Below are 12623 nucleotides of genomic sequence, written 5' to 3'. Positions count from 1 at the left end.
TTTAGTCTGGTCGTTTTCAATCTTAAAGTTTACTCCGTTAGGCAACTTTTGAAGGACTGTCCATGGACCCCGGCGACGGGGAGCTAGTTTACGATTCTCGCCGGTCTTATAATACTTTACTTTAAGCCATACCTTTGCACCTTGGGGAAAGTCATTAAAACGAATATTCTTGTTATATTGTTTTTGCATATTTGATCTACTTAATTGGAGATTGTCGATTACAACATCATAGGCCGTCTTTATTGTTTGATTGCGATCGATTGCATACTCGGTAGGAGTGTTAGAATCCATCGGAGTATGATCAGCAGTAGCGAATAGAACATCGATAGGGAGGCGTGCAGATCTGCCAAACACAATATCAAAAGGTACATGATTTATGGCCTTACTGACACTCGTATTTAGGGCAAAAATTAATTCAGGCAATATTGTAGACCACTTGGATTGGTTCAATGAACGATGTAAGAGGGCAGAGCGAAGCATGTCCTTGACGCTACGAATATTTCTCTCTGCGAAACCATTTCCCTGAGAGTGGTAGGCGGATGAACGTCGTTTCTCGATGCCAAATATATTGCAAAGCTCGTGTAATGCTTGGCTATCTATATTAGATCCTTGGTCACTGAGGATATATAATGGTATACCATGAATGTAGATCCATTTAGACAAGAGTGCTGCAATAATCGAGGATGTCGTTTGATCTTTTAACGGAACTGCTTCAATATATTTAGAGAAAATGTCACCTATGAGCAGAAAATATTCGAAACCTTTGTTATCTTTCGGCATATATGCAATATCGATGCAGATGAATTGCATTGGGGCATCGGGGGTGACCATGTCGACTAGAGGTGCTTTAGGAGGGGCAGTGTTGCATTTAGTTTGCTGACAATGTACACAAAGAGAAATGAAATTCTTTACGTAGCCATACATACTTGGCCAGAAAAAACGATCTTTCAAAATTGCATAACATTTATCAGTACCAAAATGTGCCGTGTTATGAACTTCAGCAATAACGAATTTGCGTAGCGATGCTGGAATAACTGGACGACCTGATTTTGTTAAAACTCCGTTCTCTATTCGGAGTTGATTTTGGATTCTCTTGAAGCGACCTTGTAAAATCCGTGTTTTATTTTCTACAGCATGTTTGACACTATTAATGACTGGATCTGATTGTTGTTCTTCCAATAATTGTTCTTTAAAAGAATTATCGCTGAAGAAGGCTGCATAAATTTTGTCATCGAATAGTGAATTCGGTTGTGTAGAAGAGGCATTTTTGTTGCGTGAGAGTAGGTCAGCTTTGATATTAGTTTTACCGCGGATATACTGGACGGTGTAATCATACTCTTCTAGCTCTGCAATCCAGCGAGCAAACTTCCCACGTGGATCCTTTTGCTGGCGAAGATGAACCAAAGGGTTGTGGTCGGAATTTAAAACGAATGGGGTACCAGATAAATACACATGCCAGTGACGAATGGCCAGTATCAGAGCAAATGCTTCTTTTGTTATGGTGGCCCAGTTTCGCTGAGAACTGTTAAAAGCAGTGGAAAAATAGGCTATCGAATGTAAAAGTCCATCGGATCCCTTTTGGGACAAAACACCACCGGCTGCAAAATCGCTGGCGTCAACTTCGATGATAAAAGTTTCATTAAGTTTCGGAAAAGCTAAAATTGGCTGTGAAGTTAATCGACGTTTTATTTCACAAAAAGCGGACTCACAAGACTCTGACCACGCAAATTGAACATTATCACTTGTGAGACGATTGAGTGGCTGCGTAATTGTTGCAAAATTGCGAATAAAAGCTCGGTAGAACCCAGCTAAACCCAAAAATGACTTCAATTCCTTCCTCGTGGTTGGTGGAGGAAAATTGCTGATGGCCTCAGTCAGGCGCTGCTGAGGCTGGATGCCTTCAAATGAAAGTTCATAACCAAGAAAATTTACTTTTTCCGAAGCAAAAACACATTTTGATGCTTTGAGAGAAACCTTGGCAGATCGCAGACGATCAAACACTGTAGCTAAATCCTGAATATGTTGTTCAAACGTGGAATTAAATACTACTATGTCATCCATATACGCTAAAGTCCTGTCCGATGGAAGGCCAGCGAGGCACATATCCATCATGCGCTGGTATGATGCCCCTGCATTGGAGAGTCCAAATGGCATCACGTTGAACTCGAATTTACCGTTTGGTGAAGAAAACGCAGTTTTTTCTTTGTCGCTTTCCACTAACGGAATAGACCAATAAGCAGATGCTGCATCTAATGTAGACCAATATCGGGCTCCTGCCATTTTGTCGATGACGTCCTTGATGTGAGGTAAGGGGTAAGTGTCCCTTTTTGTAACATCGTTTACGCCACGAAAATCGCATACGAACCGAATACTGTTATCTTTCTTCTTCACTAACAACACCGGAGCATTCCATGGCGAGGCTGACGGACGAATAATTCCATTGGACAGCATTTCGGAAACTTGTTGCTTCAAATCATCTTGCCAAGCAACCGGAACTCTATGTTGTTTGCGGTTGACGGGTAAAGCATCATTAGTAATAATTCGATGTTTAACGAGTGGTGTTTGTTGAGGCTTTTTTGTGTTAGCAGCAAAAACATCTTGGTAATCCATTAGCAATTGTTCAAGTTGTGACTTTTCCTGGGCAGACAGTTTTGAGTTTATGTCAACATCATCAATTTTAAAACTGGAGGCCCTGCTTTCTATGTTGGCTGAGGAAATAGTCTCTCCGGCTGGTTGTAAGGTACCCATCGTAGTTTGAGATTTAAGAACCACATCACACGATGAAACATTCAATGCAGTAATACAAAATATGCCATCAATGTTGGGTACAACGCGAGATCTAGCAATATATAAGCCACGTGACTTTGGCAGTCGATTTGGTTCAAAATCTCCAGTCAACATAAAGTTATCGGTGGTAGACTCCACTGAGAGAACCTTTTCTGAACGAGCAGGGATAGTGGTGTCCTCACATAACCGGACACTGGCGTTCTGAGTTGATAAGCAAGAGATAGATGTAGGTCCTAGTTGTATTTTGTTTTGAGCAAAATCAAATTTGACTGAGCCAAAGAGACGCATGAAGTCCCTGCCAAGTAGGATATTTGTGTAATTAATTGAGTCTAGAACTTGAAAAACATGTTTGCGGGGTGGCAGGTTAGAAATTTGGACGTTGAGAGTGACAGCACCCAATATTTTCATTTTTTCACCCGAAGCATTAATCAGAGTTTTCAGCGAACTATTATCTATTTCACTGTCCAAACCGATTTTCTTGAGAGTTCCTAAGTCAATAATTGATGTGCCAGAGCCCGTATCTAACATAACATGAGTGTTTACAGTTTGTATCTTTGCAGCAATAACGACTAAACATGGGTCTTCTGATTGAAAAATATCGGCACTGGCGGTTAGTCACTGATAGTTTGGGCAGGATGGGTTCCAGCTGTCATGGCCTTGTTGGCCGCAGGCCTGACAAAATCGAGTTGGACAACTTGCAACAAAATGATCAACGCTTTTGCATGACCTGCATTTGTTCTGTTGTGAGGGGGTGTTGTTACCACGAAAGTTTCCAGTGAATCGTGAACCACGGCCCTGACCCCGATTACGGTTTTGAAAACGGCGACCAAAAGGGGTCCCGCGGCCCCTATGAAATGGTTGATTGGATGTGTAATTTACGCCACTCGCTGATGAATTGTTACCCCCGGATGGATCATCCGTTGTCATCGCATTCAATTTTTCAACAACTTTATCAGCTATTTTATCAATAACCGTGGGATGTATTTGTTCATCGCCACTGTCAATACTAATTGCATTAGCCGAATGGCATTTTGCAATTGTCATGTTTGACTTAACACCAGCTAATTCTAAGCGTACGGTTTCCGCTGCTAGGGCTTTAACATCACATGATTGGAATTTTTCCATGGCCTTCAAGGCAGAACGCATGTCAGGGTGAAGTCCACGAACAAAATAATCCTTAGCTAGAATTGCGCGAGCTGAGTCGTCAAAGCCTGGGTAGGCCAGTTTAATCAATTCCATTATTTTGTAGGAGTATGTTAGAGCAGACTCACCTTGTAGACGATTTCTATTAGACAGTTCAAAGATTGCTTCTTCACGATTTAATTGGCCTTTCTCAAATTCTTTGAGAAGCTCCCCCTTTATTTGATCGAAATCTTTTCGTTCTTCTGCAGATAAACGAAGGTAAACATCGAAGGCAGGCCCCTCTAATCTGCTTGCCAAATTCTGAGCTTTTTTCTCTCCTGTAAATCCTTTCAGGGCTGAATGTAATTCTACCTTAGTCACAAATTCCGTAAGATTCCCTTGGCCGTTGAAACTTTTTATTTTGTTTTCCATTTTGATTATAGCTGAGATAGATTCTGTGATAGAAATGTAGCCAGAGTCGAAACTCAATAAGAGAATACTTCTAGTGGTTACTTGTATGAGATCTATCACAGAATAACCGAAACACAACAAAACAGAATTATATCAAAGGTGGATATTACGTAATGTTCTTAAGGCGAATACCGGGGGTAGATGTAATGCAATAACTATACTCCCTAACACTTGGCCTCCTGTTTGCCCCAACGGACAGTGCAAAGAGAAAGTCACTGGAAAAACGGATAATTTTCAAACTTGGAACTTTTTATCCTTCTGGACTTAATAAACAGTTTACGTATCTTCAATAACCCCCCCCCCCCCCTCCTTTTTCTTTGTTTTTTCTTTTCTTCATATTAGTGTGCATATTATACATATACATAAATTCTGTATTTTCGTATATGTTTATATATATTTATTTTTATTAGCTTTTTCCATATATTTCTTTTCCATGCTCTTACATCCGTCTTCCTATTCCATTCGTCAAATTCCATATTCCTTTAATGTTTTTTAGTTCTATCATCGCTTTTCTAATTTACTTGTTAACGGGCTATGCTCGAAACGTCGTTAATTATTTTAAAAAATTTTCCTGGTACAATTTACTTACATTGATTGTTATTTAAAAGTATTTAACTTTTAAAGAGCTATATGAGAGAAAAATGTCAGTTTCAGAATTGATGAAGGCGGCACTGATCGAGAAATCCTTGATCAGAACAATCTACTGCTATTGATGACTTAATATGAAGCTACGAATCTGAACCACAAAAAGTTATAACCAAGAATTATATGTATCAATGAAGTTGTTGCATCATGTTTTATTCCAAACTATAGTATTAATGTTTGTATAGAGAATTAGTCAATGAAAGAGTATTTTTTAATGCATTTCTTTTTTCCTTAATTGCTAAGAATTTAAAACTCTTTGGCGAAAAAAGTTTCGGATAAACTTAGATTTCGGACAAATAAAGTTACAGTTTGATCGTCCAAAAATTTGATCGTCCAAAAGTATTCGGATAAAAATGTTAATTGATGACTCGATTTGACACCTAAACTTACGCCAACAATTGTTTTAATGATAACAATAACAAAGGCAGGTTTTCGTAAATCTAAGAAATTTCTCCGAAATCTGAGGAAATTTTCGTGCGAGTTTAGGGAAATTTACACGAAGCAAAGTGAGAACACTGGTAATCTCTTTTCTCTGACTAGGCCACTGATCAGTGACTGGGGCAGCTTAGGGTAGGGTCCCTATTTCTATAGTAGGGCCATATCACAGAAAAGAAATAAATTTTTTCTATCCTGTGACCACATTCCAATGAAAAAACAGATAAAGGGGATGGTAGAGGGGCTCCAAGGTTCAGCCACCGTTTTAAACACAAAAAAGAAAGTTACAGAAGAAACTAGTAAATCGAAATTTAAATTTGGAATTAAGCAAAATCACAGGACATAATTTTCGTGAGCTAATCGTTGATAGAAAGGGTAATTTTACAGGTACTATTGAATTAGTTTTGCAATATAATGTTCCCTAGGATGCTATGAAGAACTGAAGTATTTCCCGATTCATTGAGATAAAAATAAAACAGTTAAAATGGAAACAGAAGCAGACATTTGGATTAAAAAACAATATAAAAATGAGAAGAAGTGAACGAACTTCAATCCTAGTGCTTTTTGCAATATCTCTAATTTTGAAATTCTTTATAAACAGATACAATTTAGTCACAATAAATGATTCACAAATGGCAATTCATAAAAGAAAGAAACCTACAATGATTGGGAAAATTGAATACACTGAAATACTGACTCTTGTAAAATATAAACAGGTACAAAATTCAACCCTCATGAAATATCAACCCTTACAAAATTACCACCTCTTATAATTTTCCAAATTCAGCTTAAATTTGAAAGACAGGATTGACGAGCCTTATTTATTGCCCGAATCTGGTTTATTTCATGCGTCAGCATCAACTCAACAATATCTGAAAGACATTTGCCTGTAAGCTGTCCATATTGTAGGTTAAGATAATACAGTACTAGTGTTAAAGTTGAATATCAAATAATCGTGTGAAATTCTGACTAAAACCATTGTAATGATTTACACACCATGGCTGCCCTGATCTGCAGTTCTCGCAGATTACCCCACAGCAACCTCTTACTTCACACCAGTTATCGATTTTTGGTTCAATAGTATCAGAGTTTTATCAATGATAATTATAATCATTTGAGAACCACGCCCGTATCTGTTGCCACGCCCATTTTGTCGGTAAACCACTGGTTTTGCACCCCCCCCCCATGAAAATGTTCTAGCGAAAGGCCCTGTCAATAGTATCAGAGTACATATCAGTGCTGTCGGAACAAAGCTCATATTGAGGGGCTGCCTATTGTTTTCCATCTCATTCAGTGCACTGTTATAAAGGACACATACTACTTGTTCGGGAGATGAAACTATCAGTCCCTTGTTTCGAAACAATACCGTCTTTCTCAAGTGTTTCTAATAGAAGGGGGCCTAATAGAAGGGGGTGTCCATTTCGACCCATTTTCAATAGAAGGGGAGTGCTAATAGAAGGGGGTGTTCATATCGGCAATCCTCCTTTGAAATTGAAGTACCTTTCAGAATGTACTGTAAAAATTTGGTTTCAGTTTCTTGCTTAGTTTTAGCATTGACTATGGTTTTAGAGAAAAAAATGCAATCATACAAAGATAAATCAAATTTACAGCCTTTAACTTCCAAGTCAAAAATCATCGGTTTCCTTTGTACGGTTGAGATTTTACAAAAAAACTACGAAAAAAAACAACGAATAAAGAAAATCAAATGACTTGATTTGTAAAATTTAATAGAAGGGGGTGCTAGTAAGCGCCGGGGGGAGGGCAAATTCTTCTGAAATTAATACACGGGGGGCCCGTCTATTAGAGACATTAGAGTAAACCAATCAGTGTTGCGGGGTCATAGCACATGCGCATTAATAACAGTATCCGCACAGCTGTTCTGTCTGCGACCACTTAATTCTTGAACTTCCTGCCAGGGCTTCAAGTGATAATGCGCATGTGCAATGACCCCGAAACGGGGGCTAGTGCATGTCGGGAAGACGGGCATGATTCATCTCCCAAACAACTACAGTTTGACAATTATTGGGAGGCTGGGGCCCCCCAGCCCCCCAGTTTGTAGCAGGATAATTCTTATATTGTATAACCTCGTCTTCATATCTATCTCGTTTTTCTTACAATGCTAATTATGTTAATTATTCTTTTGTTCATATAACTACATATAATGTTTTAACGTGTAAAAAGGGGAGTTGCTTCAAGATATCTAATGAAATGAGATAATAACAAAACAGGCGTTTAACTTCACAGGCTCCGACGGGCCTGCCTATGGCTAAAAACCTTGCACACTCTCTTTTTACCATTTTGTAACCTTACTCAAACCTAAAACGACAACTACGTAATACACAAAATATCTATTTACAGATGCCATAGTCTATGCAAGCGCTAATGGATTCACAATACAATGGGACTAATGTAAACCTTGAGCCCATGCTTACATGAACTTTGCACTTGAAGTGTGACAGTCATTGAACATGGGCTCCGACGCAGGTTGGAAATAGAGGGGCCAAGCGAAAGTGTAAGAATCATAAAAATGGTCCCCCCTTCGTCGGAGGCCCTGTTGAAACATTTAACTTAATCAATCTTCTTATCCTCTTTATCTAAAAGTTAAAGACCTAATTTTAAAAATGGGCATTCCCATCATTGTCCAGTGACCTGAAGGGTGTGGCACCAAAATCCCATTATTTTTATCAAACACCAATTCTTCTCGCTTAAATCCGCCCCTGATTCTCAGAGCTTTGTTTTTGTTGCGGGTCACACCTTTGCATTTTCCAAACGCATAAAGGCGATGAGACTTGACAAAGCGATAAAAGAAAAGTTTTAGTGTAACGAGAATTGCGCATTGTTGTGGATTTATTTGATGGCGTTCGTTCACTAATAAAATAAAACCATCCATCGATTAACGTTTCATTTCCAAACCCAGTGAGTCTTATTTTATGTGCAGAGAATACGGAGCTAGTAAGAGAGACAGTATGTTGTCTGTATCAGAACTGAACTCTGAACTGAACTGAGCTAAAATTACTTACAAATTAACATACTTATGAATATTCATTTCTTGTACAAAGTCGTTATTTTATTTTATCAAATTTTGACGCAGATGATGCCTATGCTGCGGTGTGAGTGAGAATGCAATGGAATGAATGAAAGGGGAAAAAATAACAAAAACAGGCCTGAGTAGAGTCACTACAGAGTGAAGTTAGAGGTCTTGAACTTTCCGATTTGCAAAAACTTTCTAGAATGCTTTGATTTTTTTTTTTTTGTATAAAATGAGAACTCTTTTATCAAATAATTTTGTTTTTTTTTTCATTTTTTAAAGCAAATTTTATAAGGAAATGCCTTTTGAGAGGCCTGGAAAATTGACAACTTAGCTATGACAGCCTCTTTCAAATACCCGACAAAAATACACAGCACTTGAATAAGGCAAGCTCAAAATGGCGCACGGTGTACTGACGAAGGACTTGTTAGAAGATGGTAAAAGAGGATGGGAGAGCTTAAACATAGAATATTGTTATTGGGTTCCTCAAGCTGATATTGAAGGTCGAGTTCCTGAGGAACTCCATGGTACTTTCTTTCGAAATGGACCCGGACTGAGTGAAGTTTACGGAAAGAAACTCAAACATCGTAAGCATCTAAAGCTCGACTACTGTCTTTGATGTTATATTTGATTAAATGATTGGTTAATTCAAATTAAAAGCCATTGAAAGATTAAGTTGATGCAACTTTAAACAAGTTTTCCAATGAAAAAGAGTTACGGGGATATTAGTTTGATAAGATTTTATGTTACAGAGAAGGGATCAAGTTACTTATGGCGCATGTAAACAACTTGTTGTCGTGCGTGCAGCGCTCGTTGTCTAATTGTTTCTTGTGACAATGCGGCCCTATAGTATAGCTGGGATTCTTATGTTCATTTGGTAAGGCAGTAAACAGATTGCGTGATTTTCCTTATTTTCATTGATGAACTATCACGCAAGAAAATCGTCTGGCGACCGGATCATGTAATTTTGATGGTACAGAAGTGCAAAGTCCACCGCCGTTGACCTCATAAAATACTTTTTGCTTACCTTATGATGTGCAACTATTAAAAACCCAAAAGCGAGGGAATAATTTGAATGAAATCATCAGTTTTATTCATCAGTGGTGGCCTGGAGCCGCAGAAAATAGACAAGCGGTAAAATAGGAGAATCCGGGGTCTCAGGCAGAAAATAGACAAGTCCCTAAAACCTCAATTTTTTTTATTAATCATTTATTATGTTATTTTAAAGAGCTTAATCGCATTAGATAGCGCTTTTTACGATTAAGAACAACATTTCAGGCCTTGATAGGAATTCAACAGTTTTAAAAATGAGATTCTCTAATGTTATTACTAGCAGACAAGTCTTATCGAAAAACTACCCTGTGATTTTATGTCAGAATGATAAATCAATCTTTTTCTAGTTGTACTTGATTGAATTTAACAATAAACGTTCTATATTTTATAAAAAGCAAACGAAAACAAACCTTCCTTTGGCAGGCCTCCGTTCGCCGCTATTGTCATCCCTCTCAAGGATCTGAATTACCGCGCGGTACAAGATAGTTAGTGATAACCAAACATTGTATCATTAAATCAACATTAAAGGCAAAATATTCAAATATTGCCACCCTAGCAACAGTTTGAAGCTAATCGTGCTTCCATTCGTCCGTGCTTGCATTTCCCCCGAAGAAATGCGTAGATTTTAGCACGGATCTCCGTGGCTCCGAGCAGGCAGAAAATGGACAAGTCGGCTCCGACTTTTAACACAAAAAGTTATTTGCAGATTTTCTTCTCACCTCGCTGTGATTTCCATTCTAATCGAGTTTTTAAGCAATTCTTTGCAACATTTACGTCTAGAACAACCTTTTTATTTATTTCAAACAAAATATTGCCATATTTTCTAGCACGGCTCCGACTTTTTGCCTCATTCTGTGATGCGATACAAGGAATTTTTGATTCTCGCGTAGACTCGAGCAAAGTCAAAAAAGCATATATTCATTTTGAATCGCTTAGTCAAAGACAATACGAGTTTTTCTGCATAAGGTGTGGATACTACCCTACTATACTGGTAGGTGATTTGAACCGAAAAGTGGCTTTTAAGTATAAAGCTTCAAATGAAAATCTACCAGATGAAAGTGAAGATGATTATGTGAACTGTGTGGACTTTTGGGAAAACGAAGGTAAAGACATATTGAGTAGAGGGCTTATTGGCAGAAGCTTTAAAGGGCTGTTAATGGAACCGAAATAATCATTTTGGGCCCCCTACATTGGAGCCGATACTCGGTCTGGTCATTTCGTCGTTAATAGTGAACATAGAAAAATTCGTAGAGACAACGGTGAACCTGAGTCAGATTGTCGAGAACTGTCGGAAGAACGATTACTTGGGCATATTTGTGAAAGTAAGCTTCCAGATATAAGAAAATTAGCACGTGAGGCAAATGTAAGCGCCATTGGATCGAAGTTTGATATAATTAACAGAATTAAAACTGCTCTTGGGAAAGATAAAGGAGGCTTTAATAAAATTTTTAAACAATGATTTGGGTTTTCAGGAGGCTGGCTAACAATGGCTTGCAAACATGGCGTAATTTACGCGATAAAGTTCCTCCTTAGAGCTGAGAGTCCGAGAGACTATATTGACGTTTTAAGGAGTCTGAAATTCAAACCCAATATTTTTATTTGCGACATGGCGCATATAATTGCATCACATGGAAACAATTTCGAGACCGATTTCTTTTTCCCAAACGAAGGAAGGGTTGCCGAACCATCACAAGAAAATGTTCGTCTTGCTTTAAATGGGCATTTAGAAATATCCTTTCCATGGTTAGATCGGAACGAGGCTAGTGAAGATGTTGATGGGTCTGAGGGGCACCCAGTGACCAAAAGTAACATTCATTTAGCCCTTTTTGATAGATTCCACGAATCCAATACAAATAAGGAAGTCGAAGCCCTGAGGCGGATAGGATGTGTAAGAGAACTTCGTGGCAAGATCAACAGTGAAGTTGTTGAGCAATTACATAATGTTTTCAATAGAAATAAGCACTTTCTTAATCAGATGACCCAACAAACCATATATTTCTTTTTAAATCAATAATAGATTTGCATAACGAAAAATTGAATCATACTTTCGCCGAAAGAAAAGGAGATGAAACAAATTTGGTTCTAAATTTGGACTCCCTAGGAAGGGCAACCTTTGGACACAACTTCACTGATGATGTTGACAATGCCAGTAGCTGGTCGTTCATGCAGACCGAAAGAACTATGAACAGTATCCATTCTATGGACATAGCACCTGAGAATGCACAGAATGCATTCTGTGAGCACCATGCCCTAATTTCTTTGCAGTCGAAAAATTCTACGTTGTGTGATAAAAGAACGGTGTACCGTTCGTTGTCGATTGATGACCAAAATTGTATCGACACGAACTCAGATTCGGGGGCCTCGATTTTGTCACCAGGAGTTTGCGACCCTACTGTTAGTATTTTGAGACATCCAGAAACAGAAAAGGTATCGAAATCATTTTCATGCTTCTCTGCCTTATCAACATCATTACCACCAAAAATTGATTATTGCGTGGAAAAAAATAATCTTAATAACCTCAGAAGTGACAACACTAGTGACCAAAGCGAGTATTGGGTTCAAAACTTGAAGCTGGGGTATCACGAGAAAGCTTTATTGGAAATGCGAGGGTCTTTAACAATAACAATTGTAAATGCTGCTTCAACTTTAATGCATTCGGAATTTTCAGAGTTTTACGGACTAGACAGCGTATCTAGGTTGTCAGATTGTGTTGGGGATGGTCGCCTATTCATTCAAATAGTACCTTTAAAGCAAAGTAGAACTGGACAGACTACATGGGCGGTGTTGTCAAATGTTTTTTCGATAGAAGGTTCTGTTGATCTTTATGATTCTTCAACAAGGTCGTATTATGTACATGAAAAAAGAGAAGTGCGTTATCATGTGTCCCTTGAAGTTTTTGCTGCCAAACTCCTTTGGACAACCTCAAAGCAATTTCAGATCAACGTTGTTAAAGTAACGAAAGTTAATAAGATGGCACAGACGGGCGTTGCCGCTATTTTTCATGCACTTTGTCTGTGTAGAAAACTAGATCCTAGAAGGATACATTTTCAGTACCAACGATTAAGAAGGCTCTTATTAGAAA

At 38.4% G+C, this 12623-nt stretch overlaps 1 protein-coding gene across 2 annotated transcripts in view; it reads left to right on the top strand.

Annotated features, from left to right (window-relative positions):
- Positions 1 to 12623, top strand: part of LOC135684972 (uncharacterized) — a 33751-nt gene that overhangs the window by 10872 nt on the left and 10256 nt on the right. The window contains exon 1 of one of the 2 annotated variants that reach the window (XM_065200705.2): positions 7892 to 9075. The exons of the other annotated variant lie outside the window; for it this stretch is intronic. Coding sequence (XP_065056777.2) covers positions 8886 to 9075 — 190 coding nt within the window. The 5' untranslated portion in view covers positions 7892 to 8885. Of the gene's footprint in view, positions 1 to 7891; positions 9076 to 12623 lie in introns of those variants that run through there. 2 annotated transcript variants of the gene reach the window in all.

Source organism: Rhopilema esculentum, chromosome 10 (assembly GCF_057945365.1).
Source record: "Rhopilema esculentum isolate cy_ngs chromosome 10, ASM5794536v1, whole genome shotgun sequence".
NCBI lineage: Eukaryota > Metazoa > Cnidaria > Scyphozoa > Rhizostomeae > Rhizostomatidae > Rhopilema > Rhopilema esculentum.
Note: the sequence above shows the minus strand (reverse complement) of the source record. Positions and strands in the feature narration are given on the sequence as shown.